The sequence below is a fragment of the Yamadazyma tenuis genome, chromosome 2 (assembly GCF_029203305.1).
Source record: "Yamadazyma tenuis chromosome 2, complete sequence".
Classification (NCBI taxonomy): domain Eukaryota; kingdom Fungi; phylum Ascomycota; class Pichiomycetes; order Serinales; family Debaryomycetaceae; genus Yamadazyma; species Yamadazyma tenuis.
The window spans coordinates 1,083,261-1,099,385 of record NC_089462.1 but is presented as its reverse complement, the minus strand read 5'-3'; the positions used below and the strand labels follow the sequence as shown (position 1 = coordinate 1,099,385).

The following is a 16,125-nucleotide window of genomic DNA, read 5'->3' as shown; positions in this document are numbered from 1 at the left end:
GTGTGGAGTCTGTTAACACCACGGATGAAGTACTATCGAAGCTTTTCTCAGTCGAGATGAAACCTAGCCATTCCGATTACCTCGATAATGTGTTTGATTCGAACTACTTGGACCAAGAGTACAAGATGTTGGGGGATATCATCACCAACTCGAAGCCAACATCTCCCACACCGTCAGGGTCCATGAATACATCTGTTCGGTCAAAAACCCCTACTTTCATAAGTCCGGCCATGTTCAATGAAGATAAGCTTAAAGATACTCGGCCATTTATTTCTTTTGGGGTTCCAGAGGAATCGATTGAAGAGCAGGACCAAATAGACAAACAGTTTCAATCGGGAAACACCAACCACGATACAAACGTGGACTTGACTACTCATTTGAAGGGGAATATTTCTTCGAATACTTATATGTCTCCATTGGCTACGCATCAAGTTTACAAGGCAGTTCAAGACATTTACTCAAATGATATTATTTATTTTGACTATCCCCTGCTGTACCATTCACTTACATTCTTCCTCAAGACCCGGTTTCTGGGTAAGAATTTGCCTGAAGACCAAAAACAAGCAAAGAGAAACAACTTGCTTATTATCCTCAAGCTCATCTCCAGTTACAGACCTACATTTATTTCTGCGCACAAGTCGCTTTACAAGCCATGGGACTTACAATTTCTTGAAATGACTTTCCAGAGGTCGCTAATTGACTTTGAAAAGCTTTCACAACTAAACAGCTCACCAACCATCATCTGGAGAAGAACGGGAGAAATCGTGTCGATATCAAAGGAGTTGGTTAGTTTACTCAATTGGAATACCCACAACATTCTTAGCAAAAGAACATTTATAATGGAACTCATGTATGATGATGAGTCCGTGATCAACTACTTCCAGCTTTTCAAATCAGTGGCTGTCGGGAACTTGCATTCTTCTATCCTTACCAAATGTAAGCTCATTAAGCTTGAAGGCGCCGATCAGGCCAAACTGGGGATTTCGCAGCCAATATCCGGGAATGATAAATATATGGAATTTTGCTCGGTATGGACCGTCAAGAGAGATATCTTCGATATTCCCATGTTAATCTTGGGCCAGTTTTTACCGATCCTTTCTCCAACAGAAAACTTTAGAATGTACTGATGGAGCATGAAAAATAATGGTCTCTCACAATCACAAATCAGCCAATTTGGCACGCCCGAAAAAAAATCTCGTGATTTTTGATTTGTGCCATGCCACCTCACAGAGTAACACCACTTTAGTTGAAGGAGCCACCTGCTTCTCTCGTACCATCTGTTGACCAAGTGGTATAAAAGGAGGCCTCAAGTCTCCACCTTTTTACCTATACATCAATTTCATTAATCCAAATTTCACTTATTTATTCCACATGTTCAAAATCACTCCATTAAAAGCCTTATTAGTTGGTGGCATTTGCTATGGAACAGGTGCTTACTACATGTACAATAACTATTACAGAAACTCCACGTTGAGGAGCATCTACGTTCATTCAGACCCAGCATTCGCAACCATTAAGGTGATGCAACCAAGAGATGAGAGAATATAACCAGCAGCCTAAACATCTGTTTTAACGAATACACGCTACTCCTTATGTAAACTTCGTAGGACTACAATATCACTCATGTAAAAGCTTACTGGTTGATCGTCAAGTGAGATTTCTAAGCTCGGATTATTTCCTCGGTCGAGTCTTGCATCTTGCTCCTTCGCTCGGAAAATATGGTCAAGATTCGGACTTGATAACCAATTATACCGTAAGACTTGCCTTGTTTTTCAGGTTATTTGTTAAAATACATACGACTAAAGGCCTTAGATATGGGAAATACAGATTGGAGCCGTTCGTAGGGATAACTCCGTTTTATTGTGGGTTTACCACATTCTGGCACAGAATCAGCTGTGATTGCGAAAAAGGCTTCGCATGAACGGCTTCTATGGTTTTCGCGTACTATTGCCGTTACAGATGCATTACAGCCGATGAAATTCACATCTCTAAAAAATATATATTTGTTCAAAGTCCAAATATCAAGGTTTATATCAGGTATGAATGTATGCACGTGAGCACCCCGTTCACACCTGAAGCGCTATGTATCTGCCCCAGTGTTTTATACTTTTTCCGGGATTTAAAAGCCACTGTGGCGATGGCCGTAGTTGTTTTAAGTTTTCCTCAGAAGACTCCCAACCCTATATCCACAACCCGGTTTTGTACCTTGTTTTGCTATGGGTTGTGTCCCGGACAATAGTCGATCATCTGCAATGTATTTATTTTTTCTGGTGTTGACTGTGGCATTTATAATTGTAGAGATGCCAAAAATCGTTAAATCTTTTCAAGTACAACTGTCTTATGGAAAAAAGTGCTTCTTCCGGCCCAGACAGGGCCTCAGTTGTAGGTGAGACTTCTTCAGCTTCCACCGTCTCGTATGGTAGTAAACCTTTATTCTCAAGAATAATTGATTCTTTCAAACCTATAGACTTGGAAGATGATGGTATCGATACTTCTGAGATGTCGGACTTGGAAAAGGCCATTTATGGGACTTCTAGACATCCGTTGGCCAGGAGGTTGAAAAACAGGCATATACAGATGATTGCAATAGGTGGAACTATTGGCACTGGTCTCTTCGTTGGTAACGGGTACGCTTTGAGCTTTGGTCCAGGGTCCTTATTGATAGGTTATACACTTGTGGGTATTGCAATGTTATTGGTGATGAACGCATTGGGAGAATTAGCCTCCCAATTCCCAGTCTCAGGAGCTTTTAATGCTTATTTCACGAGGTTCATTGATGATAGTTTTGGGTTTACTCTTGGTTTACTTTACGCCTGTTCCTGGTTAATATCCTTTCCATCTGAATTGATTGCTTGTGCTATGACCATTCAATATTGGAATGATACTATCAATCCTGCGGTATGGATTGCCGTGTTCTATGTCATTATTAGTGGTATTAATCTTTTTGGTGTAAAGGGTTACGGTGAGGCCGAGTTTGTGTTATCGCTCATTAAGGTGATAGCAGTAATTGGCTTTATTATCTTGGGTATCTGTATCATTTGTGGAGTAGGAAGTCAAGGATATATTGGTGGTAAATACTGGCATAATCCTGGATCCTTCAACCATGGGTTTAAAGGTTTATGCAATACATTTATTGTGGCATCTTTCTCCTACGGAGGTGTAGAGATGTCAGCGTTGCTTGCAGCTGAGTCCGAAAACGTTAGAAAGTCTATTCCTAAAGCTATAAAGCAAGTTTTCTGGAGAATCACCATCTTCTACTTCTTGACGTCTATTGTGATTGGCTGCTTAGTGCCATATAGTGAACCTCGTTTGTTGAATGGTCAGTCCGACGAAGATATCAGGGCTTCCCCATTTGTGATAGCAATTAACAATGGTGGGATTAAGGTTGTTCCTCATATCATGAATGCTGTGATTTTATTGGCAGTAGTTTCGGTGGGAAGTTCTTCTGTTTACGGATGTTCAAGAACAATTGCATCTTTGGCAGCCCAAAGCTTGATTCCTAAAATCTTTGGGTACATCGATAGGGAAGGAAGACCTTTGGTTGCGATTATGGTCACCAACGTATTTGGATTGTTGGGATTCTTGGTGGCTAGTGAGAACGAAGGAGTTGTCTTTACATGGCTTTTCTCCATTTGCTCGTTGTCATCGTTTTTCACTTGGTTCAATGTATGCTTAACTCACGTTAGATTTAGATGGGCATTATATCATCAAGGCAGATACACCGACGAGTTGGTGTTTGAATCTAGAACTGGACTTTGGGGATCATATATTGGAATGGTATTAATTGGTCTTATTATTGTTGCAGAGTTCTATGTTGCTATATTCCCAGTAGGAGGTGATCCTAATGCAGAACAGTTTTTCCAGTACTGTTTGTCAGTTCCTCTAATGCTTGTTCTTTGGGCTTCACACAAAACTGTAAGGAAGTCATGGGGTCGCCTCTATGTAAAATTGGAAGATATCGACTTGGATACGGGAAGGAGAGAAGTTGATATTGAATACTTGAAGCAAGACTTGGCAAACGAGAGAGCAGAATTGGCAGCACAACCTTGGTACATCAAAGTTTACAAATTTTGGTGCTAGTTTCTAGTGTGTATTTGGAAATTAATAATATTATTATATCCTTACATTTCAAGCTGTCCTGATTCTTCAGGTGGCTTTATGTCGATTGTTCCACCTTGGGTCTGGTTGTACAAGGGACATGATTTTTTGGTTCTTATATGGCCAAATGCCCCACATGCAGCACATCTTCTCGTAGTACTTTTTCCTTTTCCAATACCTTTCCCCCGTATAGCATACGATCCATCAGGTAGAACAACCGTATTAGCATCAATGGCCTTTCCACCTGCGGCAAGTACCAGTTGCAATGGATCTTTAGCAGTCGCAGATTTACGACCCTTATGGTGTTTGGCTCTTCTTTCCAAGTTAGCCAATTTCTCTTCCAAGGCCTTTTTTCTGATCTTGTTCAATTCTTTATCATTTGTGGGAAGAATATCCTCCAAGTCAGTATTTTTAATTAAGTCGTCTTCAATCTGCTTCTTTCGTTTAAGATACGCTTTGATAATACGTGGATCTTTGATCACTTCAACTTTTCTTTGAACGATTCCATTCTTGTCTCTCGATCTTCTATTAATCTTTAAAGTCTTGTTTCCCTTAGTCAAATCGCTGTTGACATCCTCGTATTTCTTCTTAAGGTATTGATCATGATCCAATGGTTTGTACTCTTCATAAATACTTTGCAATGACTTCCCACGATCAACAGTCAAAGACTTTCTTTGGGTATACCAAATTCGGGTAATCTCTTCCTCGTACAACCTTGCTTGGTATGCCGCTTGATTACTCTTCGGAACATTTTCCTTGGGAGGAGGAAACAAAGGACTAAATGAGCTCTTTTGGGAAGTCTTCAAGAATGAGTACCCAATACCAATACCGGTTGGATCACCTTCCCCATTGAGTTGAAGCATAGACTTGGCTTGATTGGCAGATACAAAGTTCTTGGTCAAATTCCAGGAGGTAAGTTGTTCGTCTATACCTTCTTCGGCATCCTCTTTCTTTTCTTTGCGCTCCTTTTTCTTATCTTTCTCCTTTCCTTTGGTGGTGGAATCATCCTCATTCTCTTTATCGGCTTCAAGTTGTTGAATTTTCTCTTTGTTCACCTTGGCCTTTTCTTGTTCCTCATTTAAGAAAATAGACAAATCATCCAACAATTGTTGACCAGCTTGCATACTATCTAACAAAGCAACATCCTCAGGACTGATCATCATTCTGATACTTTCCTCTTCTGGAGCAGTATCTCTATTTTTGATTTTCCAATAGTATTGATCTTCTCCATGTCTTTGATATTCCATGAACTCCTTTAGTCTTTGACGGTTTTGCATATCATTTTGGTCGGGGAAATGGTGTGAGATATCTTTAACGTTGATTCTAGCTCTTCCCTTTTTATTCATGGTCCTGAAGACAATCATCTTCAATCTGTTCTTGGATGTGTTTGTCACCTTTCTAGAATGTGGAGCAGGAACTTCAACACTTGGGAACGTATGTCCAACACTAAAAATGTGATCAAGACTCTTTAAGTAATATTTTTGGTGATTGCCGCCTCCTTGTGATCTTACCAACACAAAGTCTGTGGATTTAGTTTCATGCTTGAATATAGGTGCTCTGATCATGTTATTGTACAATGTGGGAACAAAGTCTCCCTTTTCAACATATCCAAAATTCCAGAATGGAGACCTATCTTCCACTCCCAACACATGGGTCTCGCCCAATGGTGCTTTAGGTCTGGAGTTGTCATCTGGCTTTTCTCTTCTGTAGTAGTTAATTAACTTAGATCCCATACCATAGTTTGAAAGAATCATAGGATACTCTTCGGTATATTCCATAGAAATGATCGTGGTATTATCACCGGCCGTAAGATCCGTACTCTTTGCAAAGAGCTCTTTGGAGGTCTTTCCCTTATCCTTTTTTCTTTTGCGGGCTTTTACTTTCAGGAAACTGATCAAAGTTCCAGGTCTCACAGTGAACCTTGGTCTATGGAACGATCGTGCTTCGTCGTTCGTGAGCTTAACCTTATAGTATGGAGACTGTAATCTTAGAGCTGGTACAGAGTGCTCGATATTCAAGTTTCCAATCTGACTTCTAACTTTGACATTATAGTTAGACTTGAAGATCTCATATTGTTTATCGTTAGATATGTTGAACTTCAAGTTAAGTAATTTGTTGGAACTGGGAATTGACGCAAGCTGCCGTAACTTTTCTTTGATTTTTGTGTTAGGTTTGAGGTTCTCAAATAAAAGATTTGGATCGTTCATGTCCAACTTAATTAGCTCAGTATCAATATGGCCATTGAATATGTTTTCATCCTCTTCTTCTTCTTCCACTTCGTCCGTCAAGTCTAAGTTAATGGAAGACCCCTTTTGGTTACTTGGTTTGGTGGCGGTGCTTTTGCTTGCACCATTAATAATTGCCTCGTCGTCCCAGTCAGTCACAGCCAAAATCAAATCTTTACTGAATTCACGAAACTTGTCGTCATTGGTTCCATCACGCTGTAGGTAACTTAATGGAACAAGTTTCTTTGCATCAAGTCCACCATTTTCTTGGATGCTCTCAAGCAACCGAATATCATTACTAGTTATCTCTGTTACATTAGGTCGTTGACTTGTGTAATTGTAGGGGTACTTTCCAGTTCTGAATACTTTACGCTGATCGAAATCAGGCTGCAAACTGACTTTCGTAGGAACCAATGGTTTAGGTTTTGTCATTATAGGAGGCACTGAAAACGAGTAGTACTGAGGTTCGGTTATGAATAATTCATGGTTGTTGAAAACTTTCCCAGCCTTGAAAGTTGGGTAGTAATATCGCAAGTTCCTTTTGGATTGCCTGCTTTCCAACTTTTTGACAGCTCTTTCTAGTCTGGCTCGCTTGGCTTCATAGTCTTGGTCTTCTTCCATGCTGCGCTTTCTTGAACTGTCTTCATCTTCAAAGTTTTCTTGGTAGATGTCTCCAATACCTATATTTCCAAACCCATCATCGCCCATCAATGGATCATTATCAAGATGACCATCCAAGAGTCTGTTATTTTGAGAATCCATCTGGTCATCATCATCTCCACCTCCAAAGATATCATCAAAATCTTGTTCGGCCTGCTGTTCAGTCGCATCTGGCTCAGACAGAACAACAGGAAAACCATCACCAGATATATCATCCAAGTCTTCTTCATCTGCCAACTCATCGATTCCTTCGTAATCGATAGCATCATCCGCATGAACAGTTTCTTTGGCCAGAAATATCTCTTGAATTACTTGATCTTGTGGAACATCATTGGCGGCCTCACCATTCTCTCCACTAAGGTATTCATTGAACAAGTCGATCCCATCTGCATCGCTGCTAGTCTTTGACTTCTTTTTACCCTTGTTGGCCATTTTCAAGTCTGCAATTGAATGTCGGAGAAACTCACAATTATATAAAAACAAATGCGCGCAACCAAGAGCTTCCTAACAAGAGAAACCACTGCTTAGATGTCACAACTATTTGGAGAGGCCCAAACCTCTCAGAAAACTACGGTCATAGTGTTCATCAACAACGCACAGATTCCTCTGTTTGTTAAATATAACTACACGGAAGATTATAGCATTTACATATTCAATGGTGTTGATCTATATTCCCAAGCTGCTACTTATCTTATAAAGAAGTCCTCAGTTCCTCCTATTTTTGTGGCTGTCTACACCTCACTTGAGCTGTTCCTCCCTATAATGCAGTTTCTCCATGGGTTTAAGCAAGAGCACAAACAGAAGATTATCAGTGAGGAGTATCTTGACTATTACAGGTCCTACAACAATACCAGTGTACCAGAGCGTATCAGCTGCAGCATGCCCTTGTCAGTGAGTCTTGTGATTGCAGTAGACCACAGTGTTTTTGAAGATGATCCAACCTTGGATGCCAATGTGATGACCCAGCAGGCTCTTCGGTTGATATCACTTTTACATGGAGGGTCATTTACTATTGTACACAAATTGAATACCACATTAGAGAGTGACAAGAATAACAATGAGTTAGGTAAGGTGATACGCGATTGTGGGTATCCTTCAACACCAGAACTGGCACCCGCTCCGTTTCCAATTCTTGAATTTGATAATGATAGTAAGACAACAGCACTTTTAGTCCCTCGAGGCTGGGACTCGTGGAACAAAATCACATTGGTTTCGAAGTCTATTGTGTTTGATCCTGAATTATCTGCCTATACCCTTTTAACGGCGAATACTAATCCAGATGCAGTTATATCAGCGTACTCAAACTATGTAAATAAAGACACAGATGTATCCCTCGTTTGCAGTCTTTTCAAGAGGAACATTAAACCGGCGAAGAATGGTGTATCCGCACCATCTCTACCCGAGGAGAACGTTCTATCTAGTTTTGAAGACTTGGTGGCTGTTATGATCGATCGTATTTAAAGGTCGTTTGATGACTGCAAAATCTTGTGCATCCCTTCCCGGTTCACTGATTTTGACCGTTATGTTTGCAGCATGTTGAAATCTCATCAACTTACACTATTCTAACAACCTAGAATAAGAATGGTCTACTGACCCAAACATCCTTCTCCAACAGAAACCCACATTTAACTAATAATACGTGCGACTACCATATTTCAAAGGCTGCGATGATATGGTAAAATGCGTCCACCTGTATCAGAGATTTATCAGTTATTTCACACATACTTCCCCCACATTATGTCTATAGAGGCCGCCAACGATAAAGGTAATCAGCTGTTGTCAGACTCGGCATCAAGCCTTTCAATTTCCGACAAGCTAGTCAACGTTGCTGTTGACTCCGGTTTTGAAGAGTTTGCGGTGTCGTTTGATGCACTCGAAGACTCTAAACGTCCACTCCATGTCAAAAGAAGCAGAAAGTCATCATCCATATCAAATGATCCTGCCCCCAAGTTACATAAGCGTAAGTTGAAGAAAATGTTGGAGTCCATGAAAGATCCAGAAGTTGAATATGCATCCACACATAAAAACATCACTTTGAAAACTATACAACTGGCAATAATTGGAACATTAACGGACAAAGTCACGGGGAAGTCATCGGCTATTACCTTCAAAAGTCCACAGAATGTCGTGAAATTTGTGGTTTGTGTTGTGGGAGGACTCCGAAGAGCTGACTTTGTTGATACTAGCGAAGATCTGTTTGTTACACCCATTCACGAATCTGCCAGACAAAAATTTCCTTTCATTGCAAACACATTCAAACATGCGTTGAAACTCAGCAGTCCAGGAACCAAGAATTCAATTTCATCTCCTATAGACGTGATGTGCCACATTTCCTTGAAGCCAAAAGACAGGCAAAAGCTTGAAGAAGAGCTGAAAAATCAGAAAATAACTATCAACGATCTATTGTTACTGAAAGAGTTCTTGTCTAAAAGCGAATACCCTGTTCATAATGAGATTGTATCTAGCATACTACCTCAAGGATGGAAGGAAACCCAGAAATTTGAGCACGAGGGATCGCACATATTCTCCGTTGACTGTGAGTTCTGTCAAACCTTGAATGGCAAAGAATTGGCCAGAATCTCCGTTATTAATTTCCAAAACGATGTTGTTCTTGATGAATACGTGAAACCCAAAGAAATGATTATTGACTATTTAACCAAGTACTCTGGTATAACTGAGCAGCTACTTGAAGGTGTCACCACTACGTTAGAGGATATTCAAGACACCCTTCTTGAACTTGTTTCAAGTGATGACATCTTGATTGGGCATTCGCTCCTGTCGGACTTAAATATATTGAAAATACGCCATCCAAACATCGTGGACACCTGTTTCTGTTATCATCATGTTCGTGGTCCACCGTACAGACCTGGTTTGAAGTGGTTGACTAAAACTCATCTTTCTCGAGATATTCAAATGGGAGAACTTTCAGGAGAGGGACATTCTTCCGTGGAAGATGCCAGAGCATGTTTGGACCTTGTAAAACTCAAGATTCAAGAAGGTCGTTTATTTGGGGTCGACAGTCTGAGACAAGGTGTGATTGACCATATAAACGAAGAGAAACCTGTTGAGAAGCCTGAGTTAAAACATGTGGCTATTGATTACCAATCGGTGGATACTGGACTGGGGACAATGATCCAAGTCGACAATGATAACGAAGTGGTTGATAACTTTACACGTGAAGTTGACGATGCAGACTTCTTGGTGTTGGGTTTGAAAGAACTTGAAGCTTCTTTGGGATGGAGTTCTTGCTGCCGAGTCAAGCATGACTTAGAAGACAGTTATACGAACCTTAATAACAGGCTCAATACAATATACTCCCTACTCCCTGCCAATAGTGTATTCATGGTGTTGGGCAGTCATGGACAAGATTCTTCTCCCCTCAACAATCTCTTTCAGCAGAGACGGGTATTAATGGGCAAGCAAGGAATGGGAGAAAACGTCAACAAAGATTTGGATGTACTCAGAGACCTGATAAAGCAGGAAGTCCATAAACTCAGGGAAGCGGTGGGCTTTGTGACCATCAAACCTTCTGACACTTAAAACATAAATTACTAAGCATATAGCATTCTACACACTCAATAGACATAAAACATAAATTACTAAGCATATATCATCCTACACACTCAATAGACATAAAACCATCATTCCAAATCCCCCATTTCACGCTTCTCTACTTTCACATCTGAGTCTCCATTCATCTCATGCTCCCTCGACTCAATTTCATCAATCTTCTTTTTAGAGTGGTCGACAATTGGAACTTCTTCATAGTACTTCAAGTTCTTCAAGTCTAACACGCTATTTGCATCAAGGTCCAAACCGGATGGGCTATCGTTGTTTTTAGGGACTTTGTGCCAGCTTTTTAACTGAGTTCCGTGACGGATGATCTTGCGGAGCAGGGGATCTTGAAGTTTGTGCCACTCATTTACCCAGATGTATTCTCCGGAAAACTCCAGTTTGGAGGATGACTCGGGCATTTCACTAAGAGGTTCAAACATTGATGGCTGTTTTGTAAAATAGCAAAATTAAACAATCCACAAACTCTTTATATTTGTTGGGATGATTAATTTCGGGGAATATTTAGGGGATCTTTATGAGGAGGCTTCGTTGATACATGCACTGCTCTGTCATGGAAAATCGCAACCATTTTTGTTTGCGATATTTATTTGCAGCTATGACCGAGCTACTGAGCAACGACCTACATTCTTTTCCAATTTTCCTCTACAAGAAACTAACTATATATGTGCATTAATATATCATTTATTCGTTATAGGGCTTTAGTACGAGGACTTTTTCATCTCGATTGTACTCACTCATTCATTTCTTGTTGACGCTTAATAGCTTGCAGTTTGGCATCTTGTAGTTTCTTCTTTATCCTTTCTCTCTTCTCATCTTCTTCTTGAAGCTTTTGGTCTACCCATTTCATCAAGTTGATTGGTGGTTTGCCATATAATGCCTCATAATCACAAAGTAAGCAGAAATCAGTAGCATCGGCATCAAAAACAGGCTTTCTTTTCTCTTTCGATTTCTTTGCCTTCTTCTTTTGCTTCTTCTTCTTTTCTAATTCCATAATTTTCCCATTACTGGGCTGAAATCTGCCATCTGCTCTTAGTCCATTAGCTTGAGCTCGAAAGTATTCCTTGACTGAGCCCTCTGTAGGTACCAATTTTCCTTCACTATTGTACTCAAATGTAAAATCATAAGACTCTTCTTGTTCATAGCCATCTTCATACATGGGACAATCACATCCTTCAACACCATGTATATCACATTCAGGTTGAAGCTCTAATTCAATGTGATGCTCTCTAGGGCCGTCGTACAAATCATCATCAATTTCTTCTATGTCATAATCGTCTTGATAGTCATCAGAATACTCATCACCCTCATACGTACAAAGGCCTTCTTCGTCTTTAGTTCCGTACAAAGAAAATCCTTCTTCTGAAGCAGACCTCTTGGGTTTTGGAGCCAGTGTTAGCTGAATGTATTTGTGAGACGATTTAGGATTGGAAGTATCGGGTACTGACAGTTTAGAAGTTTTCTCTGTATTTGTGCTCACTACGCTTGGTTTCTTGGGCTCCGCTTTCACTCGCCCTTGTATGGACTTGGTGCTTAACAGATCATTAAGTTTACTTGGTTCTTTTGAAGCTTCTGATGCTGGGGGGAGCGAGCCATCTTCTCTTGTGGTCAATCCTTCAGTTTTCGTAGAGACACCTCCATTTTTGAGTGGATCCATGAAGCTGAAGAATTTGGGATTGGGGTCCATTGAGTATTGTGACGTCCTACTTGTACTATTCTGAGCAGTAGGAACGTTGTCAATTTTCTCTGGGGATACAGATGTTTGTTCAGCCTTCACTTTACCATTCAATTTCAAGTTCTTCATTTTGGAACGCAAGTAACTAAAATCCTTGTTGTGTAGGATCAGTTTTCTGGGATTGTGAATATCTATTGTGGGAGGACTGACCACTTGTAAGGCTTCGTGAGATGTGGATTGTGAAACTAGTTCATCACTTCCCAGTTTAGGTGGCACTGGAAACATTTGAGGATGATCCCTAGTAGTATTCTGTATCACATCACGTAGGTTATACGACGGTACTGTATTTGAAGATGGTTTGGAACCATCAGCTGTTGACGAACTTGTAATAGTAACGTCACCATTGGATTGCAACGTAAGTGTATTTTCGCTATGCTTGAGTAACATTTTCAGCCATCTGTCGTGGTTCTTAGAAAAGTATTCAAACACTCGAGTCGATTCTGGAGTTGTATTTGCAGGTACCAGAATTGACTTAAGAGAGAACAGATCGACTGGCATTCTGTTTTTGACAAGATTTCTCGTTCGAAAGTATACAAGAGATTTACACACTGATTTTCTGATGAGTCCACAAAAGTGCGAACGTTTTTTTTTTGGTTTATACAATTGCAGCCAACTACACTAATCTTTTTTCATGGTTCTTTGTTTTTCAGCATTCTTGACAACTTTTTCATCAACAAAAAGACCTTTCCGTCTTCTGATGTTGTTCATGTACCGTCTGCCCACATTTTCTCTTTCAGCAAACTCTCCGAGTTCTTCAAGCTCTTCTTCAGTATGAGGTACCCAGTATGGGTCGATAGACAAGATATCAAATCCATCAAACACCAATTGTGGTGTGGCAGCACCTGAGGTTCTCATTCTCACTTCTTCTGCAAACCCATATGCCTCGATAACCGGCACTCTTGCCACTACAGTAAAGAAAGGAGTTCCTTCTTTCAATTCTTCTGATATTATAGCACCACCTCTCTTTTGCACAACAGCATAAACTTTACCCAAAGCTTCGGTGGCTGCCTGGATTTCACAAGTGTACATAGCCAAGAACAACCTGGCTCCGCTAAACAAAAACTTTTCGTGGATTAGGTCCCTAGTGTGGGTTATAACTCTTCCTTGCAGTCCTAATAAAAAGGTATCTTCATTGTCTTCTTCTTTTTCGAGTTCCTCGCAACTCTTGATCAAAACGAGGACACCTTGAAGAGGTTCTCCAGCGAGAGGCCCTTCGTTAGTAGCCAATTGGAACCCATTGATGACATGAGGTTCAAGATCAAGTGGCAGTACAGGATTGCCACTACTTAACAAATATCTGAATTTGTTGTGGTTGAAGGTGGACTCTACAAGAATATTAGGCCCAATCTTTTTGGGACCACATGCAACAATATTATCAATGAATGATTGAGCAGTGTTAAACCCTAGTTTCTGGATAAACTTCAAACTGTCCTCTTCCTCGTCATCCTCAATAACATTTTTAAACTTGTCCACGAATTGGTCGATGAAACTATGCTCAGCAGCTGTGTTTCTGACTTTGAGGTCTCTAACAGCAGCAAGTTCTGACTCTGAATTAAGAAGGAATTTGGTAATCGCAGAAGTTAAAGCATATGTTTCGAACTCCAACCGTAAACCTTCAACTTCAGTTGTGAGAGTATCTTCTGACTTGAAGGCAGAAGATCCAGAAGGATCCAATCCTTCTCTAAAAGGGATTACTGGCTCTTTGACGGTTACTTCACATCCCTTAGCAAATCTGTCTTTCAAATCCTTGAGGCATCTTTCCAAGTGCAATTCTCCTGCAACACACATAATAAGCTCGCCAGAATCCTCATCGATGTACCATTCAAAGACTGGGTCCGCTTTGGACAAAATATCCAAGCCTCTTTCAATCTTCCCAAGATGAAGTAAGTTGGTCGGTTCTATGGCAATCTTCATAATTGGTTTGTTGTGTATCAAAGTGGAGGTAGATGCTAAGTTGATGTATGGATGGGAATCATCAGTCCTAGTTGTAGATATTATCGTAGCATTCTTGAGTACAATATTATCCAACCCTACAACACCGACAATATTTCCTGCTGGAACCGTCTCCATTCGTATCAAGTCTCTGCCCATTATTAAGTACAAATCTTGAATGACAATATTTTCAAATATTTGCGTTTTGTTGGTAAGATTATCTTTTGGCAAAGATGGGTCGTACTTGGGACCAATTACAGTCACTTTCTGATGACGTGATAATGAACCAGAGAATACCCTTGTAAAGGCGATTAATGTTTCCTCGGGAGCGACTTCATCATCATCAAAGTAATCCTCTTCATATTCCCATTCGAACGGATCATTGACAGCCAACGGGAGGGAAAACTCATCGGTGGTCGACTCTCTTGCCGCCTCTTGGGCCGCTGCTGCAGCCTCAGATGCTTCTTTAGCCAATTGTCTGACAATTCGACTTCTCTCCTTAAGTTCTTCTTTAGACAACGCTGGAGTCACGAAATCTTTAGGAAGCTCTGCATTAGGGATTGAGATCATCTTCGATACGTATGCTAAAGTATTTTTCTCGGGGCTTTCTCTATCACATGTCTTTATGGACTTTTCAAACTCTTGGTCGATCAACTGGGACTTGTCTTCGATGTCAGAAAATACATTATAAATACATTCATCAAGAAGCTTAGACATTTTCTCATTTTGTGCCTTGACAGGACTGGGCAAATAGTCAATAACCATTCCTAGAATCGCATGACTGACAGGAATCCACTGAGACATAATGACATTTAACAAATTCTTGTGGTCTTTGGATCTCAAATCCCTAGGAGATACTCTAGCTCCAAGCTTTTCGATTATCTTGGTCAATTTGTCTTCATCTCTGTTCATCACACACACATCATAAACAGACCATATCTGTTCCAACACAAGCGACACAAACAACAACTTCAAGTTCGATTGACTCGACTTTAGCTTCTTCCCTGGAATGATCTTCTTATTCTTCATATCCAAATAAAAGTCTCCCCACAAGGTCTTGGACAATACCGCTTGAGAGAATCCCAACTTTTTCAGCATGAAACTGGCGAATATGTTAATGGAAAATGCCCACCCGTCAACGGCGGATGCAAAGATCACATTATTTAATTCGGGTGAAAAATAAAGGTCAGTGTCATCCTTTTCAACAAAATCACCTACTTGTCCCTTTTCTTTCCAAATCATATCATCTTCCATTCTTTCTCCTGAATAGAATGTCCCTATGACTGAATTAACCTGTTCAATGACTCTGGACATGTGCTGGTATGCTTCCGATGGAGTCAACTGCCATTCGATAATTAATCTGTCAATCTTATTCAATACCAATATGGGTTTCAATTTATCGACCCAGCATTGTCTTAGAACGTTCACAGTTTGCGAGCATACCCCTTCTACTACGTCCACAAGGACTATTGCTCCGTCACAAAGTCTTGAAGCAGTTGACACTTCTGATGAGAAATCAATATGGCCTGGAGAATCGATCAAATTAATTAAATGCTCTTTGATTTCTATTTCTTCTGTTCCTTCCTTTCGTTTAGAAGACTTAAAGTACAAGGATATGGCAGAACTTTCCATGGTAATACCTCTCAATTGCTCATCTTCTCTCGAATCCAAAAACCTAGTCTTCCCGGCCATACGCTGAGAAACAATCCCGTTGGTGGCTAGGAGCGAGTCACTCAAGGAAGTCTTTCCGTGATCAACATGGGCTAGAATGCATATATTTCGAATGCAGTCTGGGTCCAGCTGTAGCTTGTTAATCACTTCTACCGGTAACTTCATGATAATATGAATATAGAGGATGCGATTTTAATTCAACGCCAACTGCGCGATGAGCCAACCATTAGT

General features: G+C 40.4%; 6 protein-coding genes across 6 annotated transcripts; 3 read left to right on the top strand and 3 right to left on the bottom strand. All coding sequences in view use genetic code 12, as the record gives it.

Moving 5' to 3' along the window:
- Positions 1 to 56: 56 nt before the first annotated feature.
- On the top strand, positions 57 to 1,127 carry GSM1 (Putative zinc cluster protein of unknown function; the record flags this gene model as incomplete). The annotated part of the gene is made up of 1 exon (XM_006689562.2): positions 57 to 1,127. One exon carries the CDS (start codon positions 57 to 59, stop codon positions 1,125 to 1,127), a length of 1,071 nt encoding a protein of 356 aa, XP_006689625.2.
- Positions 1,128 to 2,340: 1,213 nt separating this feature from the next.
- SAM3 (S-adenosylmethionine permease) lies at positions 2,341 to 4,080 on the top strand (the record flags this gene model as incomplete). Its single annotated transcript, XM_006690290.2, has 1 exon — positions 2,341 to 4,080. One exon carries the CDS (start codon positions 2,341 to 2,343, stop codon positions 4,078 to 4,080), a length of 1,740 nt encoding a protein of 579 aa, XP_006690353.2.
- Positions 4,081 to 4,121: 41 nt separating this feature from the next.
- PSN45_001820 (uncharacterized protein) lies at positions 4,122 to 7,415 on the bottom strand (the record flags this gene model as incomplete). The annotated part of the gene is made up of 1 exon (XM_006689564.1): positions 4,122 to 7,415. The coding sequence occupies one exon, from the start codon at positions 7,413 to 7,415 to the stop codon at positions 4,122 to 4,124; it is 3,294 nt and encodes a 1,097-aa protein (XP_006689627.1).
- A 96-nt stretch (positions 7,416 to 7,511) lies between these two features.
- PSN45_001819 (uncharacterized protein) lies at positions 7,512 to 10,523 on the top strand (the record flags this gene model as incomplete). Its single annotated transcript, XM_006689566.2, has 2 exons — positions 7,512 to 8,318; positions 8,694 to 10,523. 2 exons carry the CDS (start codon positions 7,512 to 7,514, stop codon positions 10,521 to 10,523), a joined length of 2,637 nt encoding a protein of 878 aa, XP_006689629.2.
- Positions 10,524 to 10,624: 101 nt separating this feature from the next.
- On the bottom strand, positions 10,625 to 12,516 carry PSN45_001818 (uncharacterized protein; the record flags this gene model as incomplete). The annotated part of the gene is made up of 3 exons (XM_006689568.2): positions 10,625 to 10,984; positions 11,183 to 11,201; positions 11,294 to 12,516. 3 exons carry the CDS (start codon positions 12,514 to 12,516, stop codon positions 10,625 to 10,627), a joined length of 1,602 nt encoding a protein of 533 aa, XP_006689631.2.
- Positions 12,517 to 12,909: 393 nt separating this feature from the next.
- Positions 12,910 to 16,059, bottom strand: RIA1 (Cytoplasmic GTPase/eEF2-like protein (ribosomal biogenesis); the record flags this gene model as incomplete). Its single annotated transcript, XM_006689570.2, has 1 exon — positions 12,910 to 16,059. One exon carries the CDS (start codon positions 16,057 to 16,059, stop codon positions 12,910 to 12,912), a length of 3,150 nt encoding a protein of 1,049 aa, XP_006689633.1.
- Between the last annotated feature and the right edge of the window lie 66 nt (positions 16,060 to 16,125).